Consider the following 27,512-nt stretch of genomic DNA (forward strand, 5'->3'; position numbering starts at 1 on the left):
CATATGATGTATTCAGTATATAGATTGAACAGGTCTGACAGAAAGCATTCATATCTGACTCCTTTTCTGATGGTAAGCCATTCAGTGTTACCAAATTCTATTCTCACTGTAGCTGCCTGGTTATTGTAAAGGTTTTTTATTAGAACAATCAGATGCTACAGTATATCCATTGCGTTGAGAAACTTCCAAAGCCTTGAATGAACAACACTATCAAACATTTTGTAGTAGCCCGCAACCGTTCATTCGTCAGGCTGTATCCTGCTTATACAAGATCCAGATGTTTAAAAGACGCCTGCTCCTTGGGAGGAATGCTATGGCAAACCTAGACAGCATATTAAAAAGCAGAGACATCACCTTGATGACAAAGATCCGCATAATCAAAGCTATGTTCTTTTCCAGTAGCAATGTGAGCTGGACCCTATGAGAGCTGGACCATAAAGAAGGCTGAGCGCCGAAGAATTGATCCCTTTGAACTGTGGTGCTGGAGAAGACTCTTAAGAGTCCCCTGGACTGCTAGGAGGTCAAACCAGTCAATCTTAAAGGAAATCAACCTTGACTGCTCATTGGAAGGATTGATAATGAAGCTCAAGCTCAGATACTTTGGTCACCTGATGTGAAGAGAGGACTCTTTGGAAAAGACCCTGATGCTGGGAAAGATTGAAGGCAAAAGGAGAAGAGGACAGCAGAAGACGAGATGGTTAGATAGCATCACTGAAGCAATGAGCATGAAACTGAGCAAATTCAGGGAGTCAGTGAAGGACAGGAAGGCCTGGCGCAATATGGTTCATTGGGTCACGAAGAGTCGGACACAACTTAATGACTGAACAACAACAACAACATCCTGCTTATACAGCAGCTGGCCTGCATATCTGCTGGCCATCCCACTGTCTCCTGCATGTGGATGGACCATGGTTCCTTGAGCTAAGACATGGGGTTTTTACAGTAAGGAAGCTTTTTTTCCAAACTTTCAACTGGAATCTGTTATTATGTGTCCTGCACTCTGGAGCAAGAGAGAATGGGTCTCAGCCTTTCTCTGTGTACCCTTCAGGTATTTAGAGAGCATTTCTGCCTTTTCTGTAACATTTTCAGTTACATCAATCTGTCTTCATAGGGCTTAGTGTCTGGTCCCTGAACATCCTTACTGCCCTTCTTGAGGCTGTTTCAGTTTATCTTAAAGTTGGGGTCCAGCATGCAGCATGCAAAGTGAGATCTGATGAAGGCAGAATAATTCAGACTCCTGCTTCCTGGGATGTGAAAGCATCTGCTTCAACCTAAAATTGCACATGCCTTTTTGTAAGTGCTCCCTATTGCTTTGGATGTGGTCAGGATAGCTAGTCCTCCTGTGCGTGTTGCCATACTCTGGGGGAGAAAGTTCTCAGCAAGACAACTCAATCATCTCCTGGAGGGACTGGGCTGGGTAGGCTCTGACTTTCAAGAGACATCAGGAAAATTAAAATCCCCACAAAATGATTACTTCCTGGTGTTCTGAAAGGTTTGTAGAGACCAAGAAAGATGATCTTGATGGAGATATGCAGACCCCATTCCCGAGGCAACAAGGACTAAAACATTCCATAAGTCCAGCACATCCAGATAATGTCCTGAAGCGGCTTAGACAGACACTTCCCATATCCACTGAACTATAAGAAGGATGAGGAGGTATGGTAAAATCAGACTTGCAAGATTCAGCTGTTATAGCCAATCTCAATAAAAGTAGTTGTAGACATCCTGTGGAGATGGTTTCATGGTCTGGACTACCTCGTGGGGCTGACAGAAAACATCTTCTCTATTTTCTTATTAATTGTGTGGTTAGTGACTTCTAAAACTGTATTGCATTTATTCCTTCTACTTATTTTAAACAGATTCTCACTGCAGTGCCACAAAGTTGTTCTCTTGCATTTTTATAAAACCGGCTATTTTTAACATGGACTCCAACTCCTCTACCCTTTCTATTGCTTCTGTTCCTCTGGAATAAATTGTATTTGTGATGGAAAAATAATAAAATAAAGCTGGAAACTCCCCCCCCCTCCCCTTGCCTCTCCTGCAGCAAACTCTTTACTCCCCCCTCCCCCTTCCCTCTCTTTCTGCCCTCTTTCCCCCTTGCCTCTCCTGCAATCTCTTTTCTCCACTTCCTCCTGCCATTCTTTGCTCATGCAAAACTGGATTAGCTCCAAGCTATTGCATGACCCAAGAGTGACCAGTTCATACTGGAACAATGGGAGGGCCATCACCTGTCTGCTTAAGGGTTTGCTGTGGTTCTTATCTCACAATAGAAAAACCATTTATCCCCCATTTAACACCTATCCAAACCTATCCTCCAATCAGATCCCTCAGGTTTCCCCGCCTCTCAACCTCAAAAGTGTATAAATCCTATGCTTTTCTCTTGTTCAGGGCCCCTCTTTCTTGAAAGCAGGCACCCAGTGATCATTGCAATAAACCTGGTTCTCCTCCTCAGTGTTGTGCTCCTCTCTTTGGCAAAAATTCCATGACATATTCTTCAGATATTATATTCCAATCATGGTAGGAATTCTCCATTTTATGCCTTAAATTGTATTTGTCTTCCTGCTGTAAGGGTTCAAGCTTAACTTGTTTATTTTACTTATTTTATATATTTATTTATATATCAAATTTGTCACTGCCCATCTTGTTGAAAAGCGACTTGTTGAAAAGCAGTTTTCCATGTTCTGAACTGAACATGGAAAGCCTATGAATCAATTTCTTGATTTTTTCATGTTTTTAATAGGCCCACAAGTTTACTTTCCCTCTGTTGAACTGCACAGTACTTATCTGAATTTATCACTTCATAGCCTCTTTCTTCAACCCACTATAGTCCTCAATTTAAAGCTGTCTGATCAAATTCAACATGCTTCAGACAATATATTTTACCAATTTTTTTTTGAGGCACAACCCTTTTTCATGACACTGTTTTATTTTACTTACTTAATTTCTCAGGTTATTTGCAGGACCACCCTTCTCTGCTTGCTTCTACCTGCCCCACTGGATTCAACAAAAAGGCCATGCTCTGGGTCCCATCTATTAGTGTGAGAAGGCAGGGAGAAGTGAGGGCCTCAAACGAACCATGTTTGCTAAGGGAGAGCGCTGTGCACCATGGGGCAGCCTTGGGGGGGGGACGGCAGGAGGGAGGATGGGCAGAAGGCAAGAGGCACGTTCGCACCAGAGTGAAGAGAAACGGCAGGGGGCGGCTGTCGGGTCAAGTGGGGATTGGAATGTGTATTGCGCTGATTGAGTGGAATGTCTGCGGTTTTGCGGTTAATTAGCGGTGCTCCGGGGCAGTAAAAAAGGTGAGATTGTGAGCCAAGCCCTCGTAGGAGGGGGAGGACAGATAGGGGGTATAAAAACCTGTCAGACCTTGCTTCGGGGTTCCTCCATTGCTGCGGGAGGGACCCACCTTTGCAAACGTGCCCAATAAAAACTTCTGTCTACTGGATAACCGAACCCGTGTCTGTCGTTTTCTGACAAAATTGGCGAGCCAGCCAGGAGTCCTCGACGTGGACCGGACTGTGGGGAACCGGTGAGTAATCGGCCGTAACACCCCGTTGAGGTGTCTCCCGTTTTCCCCGGAGTCGGGTCCAGGACGGGACTCCAATCGCCAGTCAGACAGAAGTAAAGAGGAAGTCGGCCGACGAGGGGACCTCCGGGAGGTCTGGTGAGTACAGCCTACCCATAATCTCGGGGAGATTAGCGTGGTTACGAGGCGTTGGACGCCGCAAGGGGACAGAAGAGTCCGGGACCTTCTGTAAGGTGGGAAACGTAGTCAGGAAGGATGGGTAAGGCGCAGAGTAAGAGTGTAAGGCCAGGGGCCAGTGGGAAAAACGCAGTAGGGGGAATCCCCACGGATTCTCCATTAGGACAATTGTTGCAACAATGGGAGACACCCTGGTTGTGTCCATTCACCAGGGGTCTGGAAAAACCGACCATGATAACTTTGTGCACTAAAGAATGGCCAAAATATCCACTAGTGGACCCCGAATTCCCCTACCATTGGGATACTCTTGGAATCCCCAGTAATTACTGGGTGACCCAACTAAAAAAAAAAAAAAACTACATTGTGGAGCATAAAATGTTAACACAGGAACCCTATGTGGAAGTCTGGTTCCATGTTCATTGGGAGGGGCCTCGACCCAAGTTAGCCAAAATTTTTGTCCAAAAAGAACAGGAAGATGAGGAGGACCTCTGGCTGACTGGACCTCAATGGGGGCCGCCACCTCCTCCTCCTCCTCCTCTTCCTACCGCTCCCCCTCCGGCGCCCCCACCCTATCCCGGGCTGCGGAAAGAGCTGGACCAGCTGAACCAAGACATTCAGAACTTGCCCTTTATTCTAAGGTCGGTCAGTGCCTTCCCCGTCTGGGAAGTCCCGAACGGAACGAACGCACGGGGTGACCGTCACCAGTTACGTAACGGTTCCCATCAAACCCAGTGAGTTGAGGGAATTAAAAAAAAAAAAAAAGACCCTCGTATGCAAGAGAACGCCCATACCGCCGCCGAACAATTGGAACTTTTTCTCGGCCCGGTGGAATACTCCTGGGGGAACTGAATTACATTTTAGCCCACCTCTATACGCCAGAAGAGAGGGGCCAGATTCGGCGAGCTGCGCTCGGGGCTTGGGAGCAAAGGAATGCAAATGTCCCAAATGCCCTGGCCGCAGATACTAAATTCCCTCTGGCAGACCCAAATTGGGATCCCAATAATGTTGAACATCGGGAGAACATGAGAGGAGTTTCCCCCTGTACGACTAGGGGGGTCATGGTTCCCCAACCGGGACCCACGGGGAACCCTTGGTAAACATCACGGTGGGTCCCACCGGCGAGGAACAGCAGTTCCTCGTGGACACCGGAGCCTCTCGAACATCGCTGTGCCAACCGATCCCAGGGATTGCGAAATCCCGGGGCACGTCGGTATCGGTGATGGGGGTGGGAGGCTCTCCGGTCAAGGCAGACGTACTGGAGGGAGTGAGACTGGAGTGGAATGGGAAGGAGGTAACTGCAGATGTGTTACTGATCCCACAGGCGAGAGTGAACTTGCTGGGAAGGGATCTAATGGGTAGTCTAGTAGTGGAGCTGTGGAATGTGGAACAGGCAGAAAGGATGTGTTTGTTGCGAGAGGCGGACGTGGAGGTTGTGAACCCTGAGGTAGGGGAGGGGAGGGGGGGCGGGGCGGTTTCGCATAGCCCCAATTAGCATCCCCTTGAAACCAGGGGTGACGGGTTTGCGGCAAGCCCAATACCCGCTGTCCCGGGATGGGAGGCGTGGGCTGAAGCAACAACTGAGATGGACGGTGCTGCCCCAGGGGTACACCGAGAGCCCCCTCTTGTTTGGATAGGCATTGGAAGAGAAACTCCAGGGGTTCCGGGCCCCTGGGGGTTCTCGGGTGCTGCAGTATGTGGATGATTTGTTGGTGTCTGGAGAGAAGGAAGTAAAGGTGAGAGAAGACTCAGTGGCTTTATTGAACTGGTTGGCTGAGGAAGGATTGAAGGTGTCAAAAGGGAAGGTCCAATTTGTGAAAAGGGAGGTCAAGTATTTAGGACATGTACTCCGGAAGGGCGAGAAGTTGATTGATCCTTCTCGGATACAGGGGATAATGCAGTTGAAGCCCCCTCATACTAAAACAGAGGTGCGGCGGTTTCTGGGTCTAGTAGGATATTGCAGGCTATGGATAGATGAGTACATGAGCAAGGCTCAGTTTCTGTATGAGAAGTTGAAAGGATCATCTGACAGGGTAGAATGGACAGACAGGGACACAGAGAAGTGGGGGGAATTACGAAGGAGCCTGGTGACGGCCCCGGCTCTACCGAACTTGGCCCTCCCCTTTCACCTGTACGTCACAGCCCATGGGGGAACTGCCATTGGAATGCTGACTCAGAGACGGGCTGGGAAATATCAACCAGTGGCCTTCCTGAGCAAAGCCCTAGAACCAGTGGTGAGGGGATGGCCGACTTGTGTGCAGGCAGTGGCTGCCGCTGCTGTGCTAGTGACAGCAGGGAAAAAACTCACTTTTGGGAGCCCCGTGATTGTCCATTCAACCCATCAGATCTTAAGTGTGCTTAGTCAGCAGGCGGCTGCTTGGATGACAGAAGGAAGGATGTTGAAATATGAGACAGTTCTCCGGATAAGTCCTGATGTGGTGGTAGGAACAGACAGGAATTTGAACCCAGCGGAGTTTCTTGCGGGGGAGCGGAAAGAATGGGAGCCGGCGGAGCACGAGTGCTCCACCCTGTTGCAGCTGCAAACAAAGACCCGGGAGGACCTGCAGGAGGTCCCGCTGGAGGAGGGTGAGGTCTGGTTTGTGGATGGGTCTAGCCGAGTAGAGCAGGGACAAAGGAAGTCAGGATATGCGATAGTGACGGCGGAGGGAGAGACAATAGAGAAGGGGCACTACCAGCGGACTGGTCGGCTCAGCTGTGTGAAGTGCATGCTTTGAAACGGGCACTAGAGTTGGGAAAGGGAGTGTCCCTCACCGTCTACACAGACTCGCGATACGCCTGGGGAGTAGTGCACACTTTCAGGAAAATTTGGCTGGAACGGGGTTTACTCACAGCTGCTGGAAAGGGAAGGTTGCAGGGAGGAAGCAGGTCATTGGGTTACAATTGAGGGGACCCCAGTAGTGAGCCGTGCTGACATGAGGGGGATGGTGGAGAAACTGCACGAAGGGTCTCACTGGGGGGTGCAGGCTTTGGTAGACACTGTAAAGCTGTGGTACTGGAGCCTGGGGGTTCGATGGGAACTCCACACCCCTTGGCATCCTGACTCCAGTGGGAAAGTGGGAAGGGCCAACGGGGTGTTGAAGCAACATCTCACCAAACTGGGATTGGAAACAGGGCTACCTTGGACAAAGACACTTCCGGTTGCCCTGCTTCGAATGCGGACAGCCCCTCGCAAGGATGTGGGGGTCTCCCCATTCAAGCTGATGATGGGAAGACCTTTCCTGGCTCCAATGGGAGAGCCTATCCCTGAGCTAAAGGATGCCTTCCTGAGAAAGTATCTCTTGGTACTGTCACAATCTCTCTTGTCTCTAAGAAAACAGGGACTCCTCGCTCAACGGCCCCCTTGCTGAAAGACCAACACCCCCACAAGCCAGAGGATTGGGTCCTGATAAAGACGTGGAAGGATGAGAAGCTGAAGCCGTCTTGGGAGGGACCATACCAAGTTCTCCTGACAACTGAATCAGCGGTTCGGACCTGACAGGGGCCCGACCATGGACTGCCCAACCGGGAGACGGACTCAAAGTAAAACTTAAAAGGAACTGAACTAAGGCAGGGGAGGAGATGACCAACATAAAGGCGTAGAATTGGCACAGACAGCTTTGATCACTGGGGATGATCCCCGTGGGGGGGGGGGATGTTCTATCATTTTGGGTCTTCTCCCATACCAAGACCCTGGACTAATCAAAGGCAAATGGCTCTAAATCTCTTGGGGATAACCAATGCAACTCAATGTGTATATTTCAACAATACCCAGAACCGTACCCCCCATTGCCCTCAAAAGGTCCTGCTTTCACTTGTGGAGGGGTCTATAATATCCCTTACGCCTCAACCCCTCTATACCTACCTAAAGGTTTCTTTTTGTTATGTGGACATGAAGCTTACACCTATGTTCCAGCCTATAGTTCAGGGGGCCCTTGTGCCATAGGGCGCCTGACCTCTCTATATGCCCTGCCTCCAATGCAAGCGCACCCATCAAAAGAAAAAAAAAGAAAAAGGGAGCTGCCATCTGATTGTGAGAGTGATGTGACACTCTTGTCCAAAACAGAAGCCATGGCTCTGGCCCTCTCCTTAGTAGGGGTTCCTGCACTAAGTGGAAGGGCTTACCTGGACCTAAGGAAGGTGGCCTGCCTCCTGGCTAAAAGTGTCAACCTTACATCCTCTCTCATTGCAGCCCTCACTGAAGAAGTCACTGAGATCAGGAGGGCGGTCATTCAAAATCGGATAGCTATAGACTATCTCCTATTAAGGGCAGGACAAGGCTGTGAATCTTTTCAAGGTCTTTGTTGCTTTAACCTAACCAACAATAAGAATTATGTTGAAGCAAAACTAGCCAAGTTGAAGACCTTAGCCTCTCGCATATCCGAGGATCCAGAGGGATGGAATTGGTCGTGGCTCACTAGTTGGTTACCTAACTTTGCTTGGTTAAAACAACTTTTTGTACTAGCCATTGGTTTCATTGCCTTACTGGTCCTAGTATGTTGCTTAATGCAATGTCTCCCTGCTTGTGGGAATTACCTGTCCCAGTGTGTGAAGCCCCGGGTCCGGGACGAGGGAGCAATCCTGTTAGCCAGGTTTGAGGCCCAACAGAGGCGTGAAAAGAAAAAGGGGGGATTGTGAGAAGGCAGGGAGAAGTGAGGGCCTCAAACGAACCATGTTTGCTAAGGGAGAGCGCTGTGCACCATGGGGCAGCCTTGGGGGGGACGGCAGGAGGGAGGATGGGCAGAAGGCACACTCGCACCAGAGTGGAGAGGGACGGCAGGAGGGAGGAAAGACTGCAGGCAAAAGGCATGTTCGCACCAGAGTGGAGAGAAACGGCAGGGGGCGGCTGTCGGGTCAAGTGGGGATTGGAATGTGTATTGCGCTGATTGAGTGGAATGTCTGCGGTTTTGCGGTTAATTAGCGGCGCTCCGGGGTGGTAAAAAAGGTGAGATTGTGAGCCAAGCCCTCGTAGGAGGGGGAGGACAGATAGGGGGTATAAAAACCTGTCAGACCTTGCTTCGGGGTTCCTCCATTGCTGCGGGAGGGACCCACCTTTGCAAACGTGCCCAATAAAAACTTCTGTCTACTGGATAACCGAACCCGTGTCTGTCGTTTTCTGACATTAGGAAATGCCATTTGACGGGACCTAGGAAGTGGGCCTTTTCTGTCGCAGTGGCTAACTCCCCAAGATCTGGCTGGTTCTGACTCTGCAGGTGTTCCAGAAAGCCTTAAAACACATCTGTTTTAGGTTGGTCAAGGGAGCTGGGAGGTTAACAGGGCCCATGAGATGGGTGCTATAGTGACTGAGATGGGCAGTCATATATAAATAAACAATAAATTCACAGCTCATTTCTGCACACATCTTTTGCAGTACTCTCCTTTTCCTTTCTAGCTCTTTCCCATCAAATGGGAGAATGGAAAGAAACACTACCCCAGATTCTTCAGGTTCTTTCCTAGGGCTGTGAAGTTCAAATGATGCAGAGTTGCCTTTGGGGGTATCATTTGTGCTGATGTGGATAAGCAGGATGAGGTCTCAATCAGTTGCCTTGAAGAGCTTTGTGTCAAGTCCACGATGTCCAAAACCCAATTCAGCAGCATTCTCACGCAACCAGGCTTGGTTCAGAAAAATACTTCTTTATTATGGGGTGGTACATGTAGCTTGCAAACAGAACATTGCTAAAACTAAAGCCTTGGGTAAACTTCCCTCTATTTATCCCCCCTCCCCTTATTGCCTGGCGTCTTGATTCTTCTCCACCTGGTGGTGACCTCTCTCCTTCCTCCCCTCCTACCCGAGCCCCTTCCTGGCTCTTTGGGCCCCATCTGCCTTGTGGCAATCAGGCCAGTCTAAATTGCCCATATATGGTTAAGCTCCTTCCCACCTCCCATTACTACTCCTATTACAACCTTTAACAGCAACCCCCCCTCCTTAGTTACAAGTGGCAGAAACAAATCACTCCAACTCCCATCGAATGCAATACAAAGGAAAACAACAATAGTTGGGTGATGCAGGTTCTGACACTTTGGCAGCTGTTCCATCACATATGATCCATGCTCCTGGGAGGCAGCACATTTCATGAAACAGCAGATTCAGTCACTTGACTATCCAGTCATGTGGCAGGGAGTCGAGTGCCTTCTTGCTATCAATCCAAACTACATTCAGGTTGGTCTTCTTTCTCTTGCAGTTTTCCAAAAACATTGTGTCAATTAAGAGCTGATCTTTGGTTCCTCTGCTGTTTGGGCAGATTTTTGTTGTTATTGTTATTATTGGGATTGGTTTTAATCTAACCATTAATGTTTTAATCTTTGCTTTATATAAACTGTAACCCACTGAGAGTCATTTTGATTGTGGTGTGGTAGAAGGATGGTTAATAAACAACTAACCTTGGTGTGTTTCTTTCCCAATGTTGAACTAAAGATTTATATATTTATGTATTTAATTTGATGTAGTGCCACATCTCATGATTCTTGGCAGTTTATAACTTTCATAAGTACAGCAATTAAAATGTCCATAGTAAGGTTAAATATACATAAAATATAAATTAAGTTAATGAAACAAAATCACACAGTTACCACTAAAGGCCCTCTGGAATAACTGTTTCTCTGTCATTTCTTATCACCCTAACTCTCATCCTCAGAAACTAGGAAGTTCTTTCTCTGGAATTGTCTCCTTTCAGAGGGGGCCACAGAGATTCCAAACTGAGGATGTTTAATTTAGAATGCCCCATGATATCTGATGAGAGATTGTACATCTGCTGTAGCATCAGCATCAGCCAGTTGCTGATATACTTGCTCTTGATCAAATTTTGCAAAGAGTTCCCCTGCCCTAGTTGATTGATGCAGGCACCAGATATGGATGCTGTTTAAGTGCTTTATAACCTCCACACAACTTCACTTTTTCATTAAGTTTCAATACTGGCAAGATGGTTGCAGCCTGCTGGGTGTTTAGAATTGGTTCAAAACCTCTTTGATAATTTTTTCAAGTTCTTCTTCAATTTTTCCACATACTGTAAGCCAAAAAGCACATTAATGGCTTTCATGTATCCAAATGGGAACCACGGCTTCCCTTTCTGGATCCTCAGACAATACTTTCGGAAATTGATTAATTGTCTTAGCTGACTAGTGGTAATGCTGCGTACCCCTCAGACACTATTCCTAGCAGTAAGAACTAGTTACTTCTTAGAATATTTTTTTGACCTACCTTTCAGTAATGATTTTTGGAAGTTTTCCTTGGAAAGAGATGAACATTGCAGCTTCCAGCAAGATCAACTGTCCTTCTGCTTTGGTTGCAGAGAAGACGTAATGGCCTCAACAACTTGGGAGGAGGTTCCTGTGAAAATGTGTCCTTCTTGATCATGAATAGTCTAGACTTAAAGTCAACTTCTAGTTTGCACTTCTATAAAAATGTTACAAGCAGTGCATTATCTTGAAGCTCATTAAAAGTATTCTGAATGTGATATAGCTGCCGATCTTCATTATGCTACAAACATTCAAGTTCATGTGACCCTTTCATGCAATTCCTTGAACTTTATAGAAGAGCAAATTTGGGAGCCATAAAGAATCTGAGGGACTGCCTTAGCTTGGAAAACCTTGCAAGCTGCAGGGATATAATGGGCAAAAGTGAGTGGCAAAATCTTATGATAGCTATAGAGGTATGCTGCGCAACACTTGCTCAGTTAAAAAATTAAGCATTCCAGGATAGAGAAGCATGGAACTGCACTCTAACGTATTTCTAGGTGTGCAGCTGCTCAATTTGAGTCCCATTTATTTGCCATTTGTGAATTTTATGACAATGTCAGGCAAAAACTAAAACTTTGGTTTTCTGATAATTTATTGATAACTTTTGTTCTGTACAGAATAGAGCTTGTGCCCTAAGTGCTTTTCTCATTCCCACCTATGAAATAGACATAATAACCACATCATCTGCATACAATAATGCTGGAATTGCATGATTAGCTAAAATAGGTGGGTGATGGGCTGAAACAGCAAGCATTTGGATTATTGAATTTAGATATACAGTGGTACCTCGGGATACGAACGCCTCTACTAATGAACTTTTTGGGTTACGACCAGCTCCGGCCGCAAAAATTTACCTCGATGTGCGAACTCCACCTCAGGGTATGGTCATTTTTCCACCCTGACACGTGGTCCGCGGCCATTTTTCCACCTCTAACACGTGGTCTGCGGCCATTTTCCCACCGCGCGGCATGGTGCCCGGCCATTCTCCCGCCGCACCGCATGGCGCCTGGCCTTTTTCCCACCGCCCCGTGCAGCCCCCGGCTATTCTCCCGCCCCTGGCACGTGGTCCGCGGATGCCAGAACGGATTAACAGTAATTACATTAAACCTTATGGGAAAATTTGCTTCTGGGTGCGACCAAATTCGGAGGGTGGAACGGATTAACTGGATTTACATTGAACCCTATGGGGAAATTTGCGTCGGGTTACGACCAACTCGGGATACGCCCAGAGTCACGGAACGCATTAAGTTCGTATCCCGAGGTACCACTGTAGATTAAAATGTAATGGAGCTAATATGCAACCTTGTCTTACACCTCTATAAGTTGGGACTGTTTTAGATAGATGGACATGGAATACCTCTAATTCTCAGGGAGGCATTTGAATAAAGTGACTGACTAAATAGAAGCAGCCTTTTATCAATAGTGGGATATCTCAGACATTACCAGATGTCAGCAAGTTTTCCTCTCCCCCTCACCTGGCCTTGAAAAAGCAAGGCGGTGGGAGTCAGCCAGTCTTACTAAATGAAGATGTGTCAGATTCAGCTGAAGCTGGTCTTATTGGTGCTTTTGGTTTCCTGCCTAGGAATGAACAAGATAATATAATACATAAGCTGGAAAACCTTAGAAAACCTTACTAGTCACTATTGCTATAACTGAGCCATTTATTGATCTTGCGTCTCTAAACACTGACACTAACTGCCCTCCTTCAGCAGACAACGGAATGGTTGGAAATTGCCTCTAAATAATATTTGTTCCTGCCCTTATGGGGCAGATGGGAAGCCTGCTGGAGAGTGCCAGGCCATGCTAACTATTGAGGAGGAAATATTCTGTATACCACAGGCTGATCCTCTCTAGATCCTAGACCCCCTCCACATGAAGGCCTTTTATTACACTCCTTAAAGCCTACTAGTCTTTCTCCCCAAAATTCAAATGTGGATGAAGTTCTGAAATCCAACTGGAAGTTACCTCCAAATCCAGGTAGTGTTACAAAAGGCAACATTAGATGAAATTTTGACTCTGGCCCCATTCCAGATGTTAGAGGGTGTAGAGCACATCTCAAATACCCATTTACCTTTATTGATGAAATACTTTGTATGTCCAGCTAATCCACTGACAGACTCTAACTGACTCTATTTTACAGAAGGGATGGGGAGATTTCTGTCCTCTCCTGGAAGGTTGCAGGCTTGAAAGCAAAGGTCTCAGATGCTTCATTTATGTAATATATTTCTTCCTTTGATATTCTTATGTTTCAAGAAACGTGGGCTATGGAGGATATATCAGTACCTGGATATATTCCCTATAGTCTGAATGCATGATCCAGTACAAAAAAGGCAGACCATCAGGTGGTTTGAGTTCTATGGTTTCCATCAAACTTAATGTTCCAGTACTTATGTTGGAGTCTTGCTCAAATGTGGCTCTAACCCTTCTGCTCAGATTTAAGTCCTATTCTGTCTTACTCGTTAATCTATATTTTCCCCCATAGGGGGAATAGGGAAATAAATAATTTGTGGGATCAATTTGATACTTACATATTTGTGTTATTATATCAATACCCAGACTCTATAATTATCGTTGCCAGTGACTTTAATGCACATATTGGCCAGTTTGATGCCCTTTTGCAAGCTTATTTTAAATGGCCATTGCCCTCTGAAACTGATGTGGGCTACTTACTGGCCAGACCATCTAAAGACCAACACTGTAACATTGCAGGATTTCATTTGGCTCAACTTGCGCACAGTTTAGATTTAGTTATTCTTAATGGCACTGTCAGAGGTGATATAAAAGGGGAGTTTACATTGTGGTGCCCTAATGGTTGATTATATCATGATTTCCCAGAACTATGTTCATCTTATAGCTTACTTCCATATTGGAACTCACCCTGATAGTGACCACTTTCCACTAATCTGTCTTTTTGATTCTAAAACAAATCTTGAACCATTAGAAGTAGCCCACTGCCCTACTGACTTTACAACAAAGGGTTGAGTACAGAACAAATGGTCTCAAGGTCTGGCTACAGTTTTGTCTGGACTCTTGACCTGGACCTGCTTCAAATGCACACCCAAATCTGCTCAGCTAATTCATATGAACAAGTAGTGTCACTGTATCAGTCAATTATTGTTGATCTCCAAGTCCCCCTGACAAGATTTTCAACAGACAGTGCTGTTTATGCACATAAAGGTCCAACCCTTGATATGATAACGATTGCATCAAGGCTAAAAAGGCTCTCTTAAATGCAATAAATTCCTTTTGTCAGGAAAATTCCTTGAGTGCTTCTAAATTACTTAAGGTTCAGGAAAAAAAAAATATATAAAGACCTTTTGAAGATAAAGAAAAGGTGGGCTATAAGAGAGAATCGGAAGAATTTAATTTCAGCAGCATAACTTAAGAACTCCACTTGGTTCTGGCACTTAACTGGAAGTTACCCCAGGTGGTGTTACAAAAGGCAACATTAGATGAAATTTTGACTCTGGCCCCATTCCAGATGTTAGAGGGTGTAGAGCACATCTCAAATACCCATTTACCTATATTGATGAAATACTTTGTATGTCCAGCTAATCCACTGATAGTACCTGTAGACTCTAATTGATCCATTATAGATTGATGGTTGGTCCCTTATAGATAGATGTTTTGTCCCTATCATGCAAATATCTGCAGATAAATGGGAGGATCATTTCTGGAACATCTTTAAAAGGGAATCTTCTGTAATCTCAGATGTGATTCTCTCTTGTAATGATCTGGATCGGCCATCTGTGTCTATAGCTGAGATTAAAGATCTTATTGCCCAGTTAAAACCAGGTAAAGCATCTGGAGCTGATTTCATTTCCCCAGAATTAATAAGGGAAAACAAAGATTGGTGGGCTCCAGTTCTGGCCACACTATTCACACATATTAAAATGCAGGCCAATTTCCATCTGATTGGAATCAGGCTATTGTCATACCATTATACAAAAATAAAGGGAATAGACTTGATCCTACAAATTATAGCCCGATTAGGGTATTAAACCCAATAAGTAAACTCTATGCCAGAGTTTTATATCTAAAATTAATGGGTACAGAATGATACCTAACCTTAAACTATGGATGAGGTTTTCCAATGGTTTTATGTAGGCATTAAATAAAGTAGGAGAAGGGCACCACACTAATGTGTCCAAGAGCTCAAACTCTCCTTGTCCACTAAAGAAGAAGTGGAACTGCTTCTGATCTCCAACCCTTGCAGACAGCCCCAAAGGATACCATGATCTATGGTGCTGAATGCCCCCATGGGATCTCTCAGCTGCAAAGCCTTAAATGGAGTTTAGACAATTTTGTGGAAGAGAAGACCAACCATGGCTACTTCTGGCAGCAGGTCTCAAGGAACACAGGAAATAAGAGGGGGAGAGTGCTTGTCTCCTGCTGCTATGAGATCAGAATCCTGAACTAAACCAAAATAGCTGTTCATCCTTAGGAAGTCAATGTGGTAAATGGGTTTTGCTGTTGAGGACACCGAAAAGACAAAATGAAGGAAGGCATGGATGTCATTGCTGCTGTCTGGTAAATGGCTGGCCTGGAAATCAGTGTGGTAGTCCACTTCCAGGGAGAAGTCAACCCTTCAGGTAGCCTTTTCCAACTCATGCATGTTAGCCTTTCAGGAAACCAAGGGAATGGCAAGGGAAGAGGGAGAGACAACTTGCCACATTTGGACTGCTGGTCAAAATGTGCCACTGGTCCTGGCCAATCCCCTGGCATTTAGTAGGCAGCTAAGTGAATATGGGGGGTAGGGGCAGTTTGTGGCCCTCCCCCTTGGGAGTTTGCCTAGCAACCCCTGCCAGACTCCATTCCTTTCCGTCCCCACCCCCAGCTGTTCAAAACCTCATAACGATAGAAACATCTTCATACACAATTAAAATCCAATTTTTTCTTAATATAGAAATATAAGAAATTATGAAGTGCTAATAGGGGTCAAAGGGGTGGGTGGAATAGAGGGTATACCTTGGAAGAAGACATGGTTGCTTTCCTGGACAATAACACACTTTCTGCAGTATTTCCTTACAAGTACAGCATGTCATAATGACCATTTTTCATCTTACTAGATTAGCACTATAAAATAATTCTAGTAAAAAGCTATTTTCCTGATAAGTAATTGTTCCTTCTATTTTAAAAAGACTAGACGCAGCTTCAGATTCCTTCAGGAAGCAAGTCCAAGCAGGAAGAAACTGGGGCTGATTTGGAGGAGGCTCTCAGTTGTCTTCCTGAGCTAATGTGAAGCCATGTCTGGCTATGACCCAAAAGGCAGCCATTGCAGAGGCCCTCCTGCTTACGTCCAGCTGCAGGAATCTCACCACAAGCACAGTATGAAATGTCTGACACAAATGCAGCTGAAACCTTTCAGGCACCACCACATGATGGGCATCTGTTGTGAGAGACAGACACAGACTTCAGTTTGAAAGAATTTATGCAACTTTAACTTACGTTGCTATCCTGATGTAGAAGAAACAATAGCAGGACTTGTGGACGTGCAACCTCTATTTTATCATGATTTTAAGTAGGACCATTCCTGACCCAATTCCTCTAGTTATCTTGCTGGTCATACTCTCCCCAGTCCATCCTAATGTCTCTGCTTGTCTCTGTTTCTACACTCAGCCAACCTTCCCCCATGCTCTGCAGGACACCTACATGATGATATAAATCTCTGGTCTTTGCTTTTGATGCAAAACTGTTTTAGCACGATTCTGCACTGTAACCTAAGCTGCTTGGCTCCTGCGTGACTCCTAGCTGATTCTTAAGCCACCTTCAAAAGTCACAGTAGGGATTGCAGTGGGTTGGCAAGGGGCTGGGCTAGCACTCAGGCTACACTATGGCTGCCAGAAGATGCGACAAGGTGTTCCTCTGCTTCTTGCCCATCCCATCTATGCAGGGGAGGCATACCTCACTGGTTGGCTCCTGTGTGGACCAGTCTACCAGGCCTTGACTTTTCCTTTTAGGGATGTTCCCTTTCACTAGTCCCAGTGCCTTTCCATTTCTTTCCCAGATGTTTGCACACATGGAAGTCTCCAACTGCTCTTTCCCACTTTATCTCTTTGACATTAGATAGGCCCTTTCTATGTTTCTTTTTCCTTATGATACTATCATTGCTCTGATGCTACAATAATCAAAGCAAAAAGGAACAGGCTGTTCTTTCATTCCTGGGTTCCTCTGTAGGTTCATGGAAACTTTGTAGCAAATGTCTAAAAGTAAGGGAAGAGAAATTTTGCAGTACTGTGGGCAGGGGGTGGAAAAGCAAGGGAAGCAGGGAAAAAACCCAGAGAGGTGTGATGGATCAGGAGCTTTAGGATGAGGATGATTTGTTGACTTAATGACCCTTGGTGGATCAACCACAAGATTATAAAATCTGACCAGGATGAAATGGCTGTTCAGGGCAGTGCCCAGCCATTGGAGGGAAGGGGACATGCCAGCCATTGCAGTCAATCACATCTGGAACTGCTGCTAGGATGAACAAAGCACTGGAGACCCTCTCCTCTGAAGGGCTTAAGATGGCTGGGGCCAAGCAGAAAGTGTGGATCTGTCCTTAAGTAATGAATTGCTTCCAAAGTGGCTGTTGGCAAAAACACTTTTGCTCAGAGAAAGTCACCCCTTCCTCCCTCACAGGTCCAGAAAGTCTTGGCTCTTCAAATCATGATCGCCTCACCCCAGAAAGAATAAGAGAGTTCTGCTTAGAGGACAAAAATCACCTTCCAGAGATCCTGGGAATCCTCTCCCACTAAGGATTTAATTAGGCTTGTCTGTGAAAATCTCAGCTGTTTGGCTACTAAGAGGGCCGTCCAGAGAGCAGAGAGGCTGCTTTCTTCTTAGAAGGTTGAAAGCCACCCAGAAGCCATTCTTGACTGCGATGGTTGCTGTTCAAAGAGGTCCCTGTTTGTAGATACATGCTATGGTGGTGTTATTGTCGTTGTTGTTGTCGTTCTCCTCCTCCTCCTCCTCCTCGTCCACCCCTTGGGACAAGAAGCAGCCATGTTAGAGTTAGTAGTGCAGGCCCTCAGGTGGCCAGACAGACGTGGTCTTTCCCCTCTGGCCATGAGTGGGGCTTTTTCCTGCTGTGCAGCAGCTGCTGCACTTCACCAGCAGCCCAACGTGATGGCGTGACAGACAGGTAGGAAATGGTCTTATTCCAAAGACTGTTCCCCTCTTGCTCCCGCCCCCCCTTTTAATGACGTTAGGGATTCCTGGCACATTCTCCAGGCAAAACGAAGGGGGAGTTCTGTGTAGGTGTTTTCAAATGAGAAAGGAACAACAGGACTTGAAGCAGAGGTTCTTCTAAAACAGTTCCACTAGAATTAACAGCCCAGATTCCTGTTACTCCCAGGGCTGATTCCTCCCCCACCAGGCTCTTTCTCATGCCAAGGATCTCACAGACCTTGTTTGGTGGTGGTGGTGGTGGTGGGGGGGCTTCCTAAGAGCCACTTCTGAACGGTTCCCCCATTTAACTCCTCACTGCTGCCACAATAAGCGTGGTTTCTTCTGGCCACCAGCTGCCACATCTCTCTCTTCTATTCACCTGCTCCTCTTTCTCACTTATCATTGCCTTGCATCGCCATAGTAGCTAATAGGCTTACCTTGTCCCTCCAGCTGCACCCCATCTTACCTGGGTCCCCCCCCCCCCCATCTCTCTCCTTCTGGACCTTTCCATCCAGCTGCCTTTCCTCCTGCCTTGTTTTCATCTTTTTTCTCCTCTTCCCTCTCCGCAAGCCTCCTCAATCCATCTCTTGCCCTGTCTTCACCTGGTCTTCCCCCCTCTTGTTTCCCCCTCAGCAGCAGGACTCAACCAAGTGAGGTGCAAGAGCATTTCTGGTCTTCTCCACTATAAGGTGTCTTGTGAAGAAGGCTGTAAAGGGAGGGGGGCCAGCTGAATGGGGCAAATAAAGTGGGGTTTGGCACCTATTTGGGATCAGGGTAATCCTTATTTCTAGAAAGGGCCTTATTTATTCTTTCAAGTTTTTCCTTAAATAGGTTGTATTGCTCTTTATTGCATTTTAATTATAATTGGATTCTATTTTAGTGATGTGGCAGCATGTTTTAACTGCTGATTTTTGATAGTTTTATTTCTGTTTTATTGCCATGTTTTCCTTATACTGATTCTATTCTTGGAAGCTGCTCTGGGAAGGTTTCAGCTCTGAAAGAAAAAATATTTTAAATAAAAAGATAACACTCAGGATCATCATTATCATCATCATCACCCAAATTCTGGCTTTTTTTGGTTTAATTTCCCCTTATTTGAGAATGGGTGCTGAGGACATTTGGCCTGTGCAACTTAAGACATAATATTTATTTCCTTTTTATCCCATCAGTCTTCTGAAGTGCTTTTTAAAATACTTTTTTGAGTTCATAGAGATGTTCTGGGAGGCATTTGAATTAAGTACACGGAGGAAAAGGCGGAGTTCCTGTTGGCATTTCATAAATAAAGTTTTGCTTTCTCAAGAGCTGGAAATAATTAACACTACTTCTGTGAAGAGTACTTGTCATTTGTTTGGTCATTTATTTATTTAAAAAAAATATGGCACCCTTCAGAGCCCAATTTTCTCAGGGCACCTTTAACTCATTAAAATCACAATGTAAAGATTATTTAACATAACTAAAAACACAAAATATTACAGCATATAAAGTAACTTCTGTGCAGTGCATTAATATAAATTCAACATGATATATCAAAAGTCTTGAGTCAATCAGACATCATTGCCTGTGCTGGATGGAAACTAAATTGGGTACTGGAGTCCCTCATGAGGAAGATGCGCCGTATCTCAGTGTGGGAGGACACCAGAGCAGGGCCAATGGGGACACCAAAGGCCTTTCTTCAGGTAGTGTCATCCCAGGTCACAAAGGTCTTCCTAAGGGAATAAATAACTCTCTGAAGTGGGGGTTGTATTCTGGCCTAACAGGATCCTAATGCCCAAGTCACTCTTGATGCCATATTTCATAGTGGCTGAAATGTCCAGACTATGTCTGAGGGCAGCCCCCATTGACAATACATTGTAACCTGGGCATGGCTCACAGCAATGAGGCTATTGCTATCCAAGCAGAACAACTGCTGGCAGTCCAGGCCAAGACGCTCAACAGCATGTCTCAGGTGAGACCTGCGTCTCTCATGTAGCGATATATGAAGTCGCCGCCTCCCCCCAAAAATGGTCCTCAGGGAAAAAGGTAAACCTTCCAAGACGCCTTTGTCATTCAACCAAGCAGGAAAAAATAAATAAAACCAGAGTCGAAAGGGATCTTGGAGGTGATTTACCTCAACCTCCTGCTCAGTGCAGGATCCAGTACAGCAATTCAACACTTCATGTGGCAGCCTGCTCCACTTGCTCATTCTCATACCCTAGGAAAATTTCTCCTGATGTCTAGCCTAGACCTGTTTCCTTGTGGATTTTGACCTCTGGTTCTGGTCCTCTGCAGCAAGAGAGAAGCCCATTTCCTCTTCTGTGTTACAACGCTTCATATATGTGAATGTTGCTGTCACATCCCCTATCAGTCATCTCTTCTGAAGGCCAAACCTATCCAGATCCTTTAGCTGATCCTCACAGGGCTTGATTTCCAGACCCCCGCCATCTTGGTAGCCCTCACCTGAACTTGCTCAAATCACATGCTACTTTGAATCGTGATGCCCAGAACTCCAGTACAATACTCCAAATGGGGTCTGAGAAGGGCAAAGTAGGGTGTAATGATTAATTACTTCCTTTGATCTGGACTCTGCTCCTGTTAGTGCAACACCCCATACAGGTTTTTTAGACTTGAAAGGGCAGGAAGGCAGGCTAAAATGGAAATAATTTGCGGTTGAGCATGTTGTGTGAATCCAGCCATCACATTATGCCATAATATACTGTAGTTTATACATTTGGGCATCGCATTATGTGAATGCAACCATGGTGGTTTACTAACCTGGGCTTACAGTGCAATGTGTTGTATGCAAAGAATTACTATAGATATCAGCAACTGACCCCTCTTCTTTGGTGTGTACCCTCTAGCAACCCAATCCAACTCTTACTCTGGTGTCCCCATTGGCCTTCTTGTCCAATTATTATTCACTGTCCTGATATTGAACAATAGCTCCAGCACATCAAGGTTAGGTCAGAGAGAGGATGGAATCAGAAAAGGGCCTGTCTAAACCTTGGTTTTCCTTATTTGGTAAGTTCTTTTCTCAGTGCTACACTTCCCTCTATTTGTAATTATTTATATTACATAGTAATTATTATTTGTATTTATTTTACATATATTCCCATAACCGATTCCTTATTATAAGCATACAGATATTAGTTTTTATTACTGTAATTACAATATTCATATATGTATATGAATATTTTAATTACAGTAATAAAAACTCATATAAAATAGACCCAGAGAGAGGGAAAAAAAGTGCAAAGAAAGAAAAAGTAAAAAAAGAAGAAAGAAAAAGTAAAAAAAAAAGAATGAAAAGAAAAAGGAAAGAGTGAAATAAAGAAAAAGAAAAGAAATATATAAAGAAGTGACTTCCAACCTTCATCACAACAAGTATAAGCAAGTTTGGTAGCTGTTCACCCTCTATAAGGTTACAAACAGGTATTTCTTCTTCCCATAATCAATCCCTTATCTATAAATAAATCCATAAGACATCAACTTTTCAATCCTGGTGTCAGCAAAAAGTCTGTAAAGGATTGCCAGAATTCCATAAAAACATGTCTTATTTTGTTGTTGTTTAGTCGTTAAGTCGTGTCCGACTCTTCGTGACCCCATGAACCATATTGCGCCAGGCCTTCCTGTCCTTAACTGCCTCCCTGAGTTTGCTCAGTTTCATGCTCATTGCTTCAGTGATGCTATCTAACCATCTCATCCTCTGCCGTCCTCTTCTCCTTTTGCCTTCAATCTTTCCCAGCATCAGGGTCTTCTCCAAAGAGATCTCTCTTCGCATTAGGTGACCAAAGTATCTGAGCTTGAGCTTCATTATCGATCCTTCCAATGAGCAATCAGGGTTGATTTCCTTTAAGATTGACTGGTTTGACCTCCTAGCAGTCCAGGGGACTCTCAAGAGTCTTCTCCAGCACCACAGTTCAAAGGCATCAATTCTTCGGCGCTCGGCCTTTTTTATGGTCCAGCTCTCACAGCCATACATTACTACTGGAAAAACCATAGCTTTGACTATGCGGATCTTTGTCGGCAAGGAGACGTCTCTGCTTTTTAATATGCTATCTAGGCTTGCCATAGCTTTCCTCCCAAGGAGCAAGCGTCTTTTAATTTCATGGCTGCAGTCTCCGTCTGCGGTGATCTTGGAGCCCAAATAAATGAAGTCTGTTAGTGCTTCCATTTCTACCCCTTCTATTTGCCAGGAATTGATGGGTCCAGATGCCATGATCTTAGTTTTTTTAATGTTGAGTTTCAAGCCAGCTTTTGCACTCTCCTCTTTCACCCTCATCAAGAGGCTCTTTAGTTCTTCTTCACTTTCTGCCATTAGGGTGGTATCGTCCGCATATCTGAGGTTGTTGATGATTCTCCCTGCAATCTTAATTCCGGCTTGTGATTCTTCCAGCCTGGCATTTCTCATGATGTACTCTGCATATAGGTTAAATAAGCAGGGTGACAGTATACAGCCTTGTCGTATACCTTTCCCTATTTTGAACCAATCGGTTGTTCCATGACCGGTTCTGACTGTTGCTTCTTGGCCCGCATACAGATTTCTCAGGAGACAGGTAAGGTGGTCTGGTACTCCCATCTCTTTAAGAATTTGCCACAGTTTGTTGTGATCCACACAATCAAAGGCTTTTGCATAGTCAATGAAGCAGAAGTAGATATTTTTCTGGAACTCTCGTGCTTTCTCCACGATCCAGCGAATGTTGGCGATTTGATCTCTAGTTTCTCTGCCTCTTCAAAACCCAGCTTGTACATCCGGTAGTTCTCGGTTCATGTATTGCTGATGTCAGGTTCGGTCAGCACGGGGCTTCAGGGAAGCACGGGGCTTCAGGGAAGCTCGCAGCCAGACCACGTGGAATCCACCGACGGTAGCTAGCGGGGAAAAGAGGAACTGAAAGCGCCGCTAATTAACGGGCCACCTGCGCCCAGCCAAACAGGAAAACCGCAGCGGAAGCTTTTAACTATAAACTGATAACGGCGCGAGCCAGCAATGAACGGGACCGCAGGCAGCGAAACAAGATCGCAACGCAGCACAGAACCAGCGGGCTTGCACGTAACGGGGAGGAACCAACCCAGCCGGAGGGGGACTGGCAATCAAGGACAATAGACTCTGACCGATCCTGCCATCATGAACAATCAAGGGGGATTATTGGGGGCCCATAATCCGCAGCTGCAACGTGATCGCGGGGCGGGAAAAAAGCGCGGGAAGGGGGAATATAACAAGTGATGCAATTGTACCAAGCCAGTCCTGGCTTTGCTTGTGACTACTACGTTACGCATGAGTAAACCTTCTTTGTGAACCACACGTGTCATGAGAGTTTCTCTGTCGAACGGGGCAAACCTTACATAAAGCCAGGACTCACCGTTAGCGCTACCCGGTACCACCGAGGAGCGTTTCCTTTTCCAATACAGGCATGACCAGCGACGAGGAATCCGTGGGTCAGCTGGAGCACGAGGAACCCAGGCTCGAGGAGGGACGGTCGGAGCCACCCGGGAGCGACGGGACAGCGGCCAGGACCGGGCGCCCTCCAGCCGAGCGGTGGTCGATGGGCGTGAACCAAGGGCCAGACGGTTCAGGCGTCACGATGACCCGAGGTTCAGGGTCCCGGAACCGCGAGTGGGACGAGAAGTTCGCCCGACTAGAGGAGAGAGTCGAGCGGCACCTAGACGCCATGGAGGCGATGCTCCAGACCCTGCTACAGAGAGTGGGACCACCTGCGGTGAGTGAGGGGGCGAGCAACAGTGGTGGCGGTCCGGCACCTCAGCCGGCACCGCCCACGACGCCCCGGTCGGTGGACCGACGGGCGGCAGACGCCCTGAGACTTTGAGGTATCACTGGGAAGTTCTCAGGGGACCCTGAACAGCTGCCGCACTTTTTGACGCACGTTAGGGGGTTCATGCAGAGGGGTGGTCACCTATTCGCTAGGGACGAGGATAGAGTATCCTACGTGGCCGAGCTGCTAGATGGTCAAGCAGCTAGCTGGGTGATCAGACTATACGATGCCAACGCGGCGGAACTACGGAGTTTCCCGGACTTCATGCAGGCGCTCCGGGACAGATTCGAGGACACATTGAGCGCCAAGCGGGCGGAGGACGACATCCTGCAGTTCAGACAGTGGGGCAAGTCGGTATCAGAGTACGCCCTGGAGTTCCGGAGATTGGCAGAGAAGCTCACGGACTGGCCGGAGTCCCTGAGGCTGAAGTATTTTAAGAGGGGGCTCAACCCAGAGATCCTGGAGCGGGCACTGGGGCGGGATGACCCGTCCACAGTGAAAGATTGGATCTGGCTGGCCGGAACGGCGGAATCGGCATGGCGGCAGATCCAACAGAGCGCGAGGCGACGGGACCAGATGAGGGACCAGCCGAGGGAGAGAACCCCCGAGGAAAGGCGGAGCAGTCGGCGGCAGTCCACCGGGGTGCGAGAGGCGACCAGAGCCCCGAACCTGTGCTTCCGGTGCGGAGGCAGAGGCCACCGAGCGGCGCAGTGCCCAACGGAGCGGGAAGGAGCCCCACCATGGCCTGAAGTCAAGCCCCCGCGTGCGACCGGGAAAAGGGCCAGCGACCGACCGCGGAAGGGGGCAGTGGCGGCAGTGACCGAGAAAGGACGCGGGGGGTGGTCGACCCCGGAGACGGCGTCCTCCGGAGAGGACTCAGAGCCGGCGGGAAACGAGGCGCGCTTGCACTGAACGGCGTCCCAGTGCGAGCAGGGGAGTCGAGGCGCGCGGACCCAATAGCAGATGAGGACTGCCCTCCGTTCCGGGTGAGAGTACACATCCGGGGGGTGAGATCCGGAGGGGAGGCACAGCTGCGGGCGCTACTGGATTCAGGCTGCACCCACTGCTTGATGCACCCAGCTGTGGTCTCGGGGCTCGGACTACAGCTGAGGCGCCTCCGGGAGCCCATTGCATTCAGCCAGCTAGACGGCACGCTGGCGGGGGGGGCCAGCTCAGTATTACACCGAGCTGGTCCAGATGACGATCGGGAGTCACCGGGAAGAACTGAGATTTGTGGTGGTCCCGGTGGCCGACTACGCGGTGGTACTCGGCTTGGCGTGGCTGCGACGACGGAACCCACGGGTCGACTGGACGGCGGAGGCAGTGCGGTTCGGGGTCGACAGGCCGGCGAAGTGCGAGAGCCGAGGGGACCGAGCCGTGGAGACGGGTGCGGCCACAACCACAGACGGGCAAGTGGAGGGCCCGGGACACCGGGAGACGGGGCGAGAGCAGACGGAGCCTGAGACCCGGCCGGCAGCAGCAGCAGCGCCGGGACCCCGGAGACCCGCAACGATCCCGAGGCGTGGGGAGGCAGCGGCGACTGGCGAGACAACCGCAAAGAGAGAGGCCGGGCCCGGGGAATCCACGACGGGCGGCGGAATCCCGAGGCAGTATCGAGACCTGGCGGCAGCGTTCGGGGAGAAGGAGTCCGACCAGCTCCCACCACACCGGCCCAGTGATTGTGCCATCGAGTTAGAGCCAGGGGCGACCCTGCCTAAGCCGAAAATGTACTCCCTGTCAAGGAGAGAAATGGGGGCTCTGCGGGAGTTCATAGACAAGAACCTGGCGCGGGGATTCATCCAACCCGCGAAGTCGCCATTAGCGGCCCCGGTACTATTCCGGGAGAAGAAGGATGGCTCGCTTCAAATGTGCATGGACTACCGGGGGCTGAACGCAATCAGCACGGAGTACAAATACCCCCTCCCCCTGATGAAGGACTTGATGTCGCATCTGTCTAAGGGGAGGGTGTTCACAAAACTGGACTTGCGCGAAGCTTACTTCAGAGTCAGGATCCGCGCAAAAGATGAGTGGAAGACGGCGTTTAACACGCCGCTCGGAAGCTACCAGTTTTCCGTGATGCCGTTCGGATTAAAAGGGGCCCCGGGGGTATTTATGCAGCTAATAAATGAGGTGATGCACGACCTACTCTATCGGGGCGTCCTGGTCTACCTGGACGACATCCTCATCTACACCGAAACCCTGGCGGAGCACGTGAGCCTGGTGCGCACGGTGCTCCAGAGACTGCTGAAGGCACAGCTGTACGCGAAGCTATCGAAATGCGAGTTCCATCGAGAGCAACTAGACTACCTCGGCTACCGAATATCCAGCCGGGGAATTGAGATGGACCCGGCGAAAGTGAAGGATGTCCTGGGCTGGGAAGCGCCGCGAACCCGGAGGCAACTCCAAAGCTTCCTAGGGTTTGCGAACTTCTATAGACAGTTTATCCCGAACTTCGCCCAAATCGCCCTTCCCCTAACCGACCTGCTGAAGACCAAGGGCACTGGGAAACCCCCCAAGCCCAGCATGGCACTTGCGTGGACTGCAGAATGCCAGGGGGCGTTTGAGGAGCTAAAATGGCGGTTCACAGCGGAGCCGATCCTGCGCCATCCTGACCCAGATCGGCGGTTTATAATCCAAGTAGATGCGTCAGACGTGGCAATGGGGGCAGTCCTGCTCCAGCCCAGCCCGGAGGGGGCCATCCACCCATGCGCCTACGCCTCCTGCAAATTCACCGAGACGGAGAGAAGGTGGATGGTGTGGGAGAAAGAGGCGTACGCAGTCAAGTGGGCACTGGCCACGTGGAGGCATCTACTGGAGGGGGCAGCTGAACCGTTCGAGGTGTGGACAGACCATAAGAACCTCGAGGCCCTGAAGACCCCCCGTAAGCTATCCCCCAAACAGGCGCGGTGGTCCCAGTACTTCGGGAGGTTCAGGTTCACACTAAAACACATCCCCGGGAAGCGCAACTTCCTAGCAGATGGACTGTCTCGCATGCCCCAGCACGCCAGCCTACGGGAGGAGATCGTGGACTCCATCATCCCTGCCAGCAGACTGGCTGCAAAGGCGGTGACCCGAAGCCAGACCAAGGGGGAGCGACGGGACGCGGCGCCTGAAGTAAGGCAAGGGTTCGCGGAGGCGGCGGAGCGGGACGCTTGGCTCAAGCAGAACCGAGAGGCGCCAACCAGCCAAGAGGGGTTGTGGTGGCACGAAGGAAAGCTGTACGTGCCCGAGGGTTGCCGACGGGAGGTCATGGAAAGAGCCCACGACAGCCGGAGCGCGGGGCATTACGGCTTCGTAAAGACGCTCCACTTAATCCGGCGGCAATTTTGGTGGCCCACGCTCCGTAAGGACGTGGAGGCGTACTCGGGGGGTTGCCCGGTGTGCGTGACGGCGAAAGGGGCCAGAGGCAAACCTAGAGGGCTACTTCAGTCGGTAGCGGAACCCGACGGCCGATGGCAAGAGGTCGCCATGGACTTCATAGTAGAGCTCCCGGAGAGTAAGGGGAAGACCGCCATTTGGGTGGTTACGGACTTATTCTCTAAACAAGCGCACTTTGTAGCGTGCCGGCGAGTCCCCACGGCAGAGGGGTTGGCGAGACTGTTCGTGCAACATGTTTACCGGCTCCACGGCGCGCCCCGACGGGTCGTCAGCGATCGGGGCGGCAACTTCATCGCGCGGTT

At 48.1% G+C, this 27,512-nt stretch overlaps 1 protein-coding gene across 1 annotated transcript in view; it reads left to right on the plus strand.

The window, feature by feature from the left end:
- The window catches only part of LOC148216940 (uncharacterized), a 589,705-nt gene that overhangs the window by 301,632 nt on the left and 260,561 nt on the right, over nt 1-27,512 (plus strand). The window contains exon 4 of the mRNA XM_088153359.1: nt 15,952-15,964. Coding sequence (XP_088009485.1) covers nt 15,952-15,964 — 13 coding nt within the window. The remainder of the gene's footprint in view (nt 1-15,951; nt 15,965-27,512) is intronic.

Source organism: Python bivittatus, unplaced genomic scaffold (genome assembly GCF_059951505.1).
Source record: "Python bivittatus isolate LINGU-HERP-01145 unplaced genomic scaffold, Pbiv_v1 ctg000040_np1212, whole genome shotgun sequence".
Taxonomy (NCBI): Eukaryota; Metazoa; Chordata; class Lepidosauria; order Squamata; family Pythonidae; genus Python; species Python bivittatus.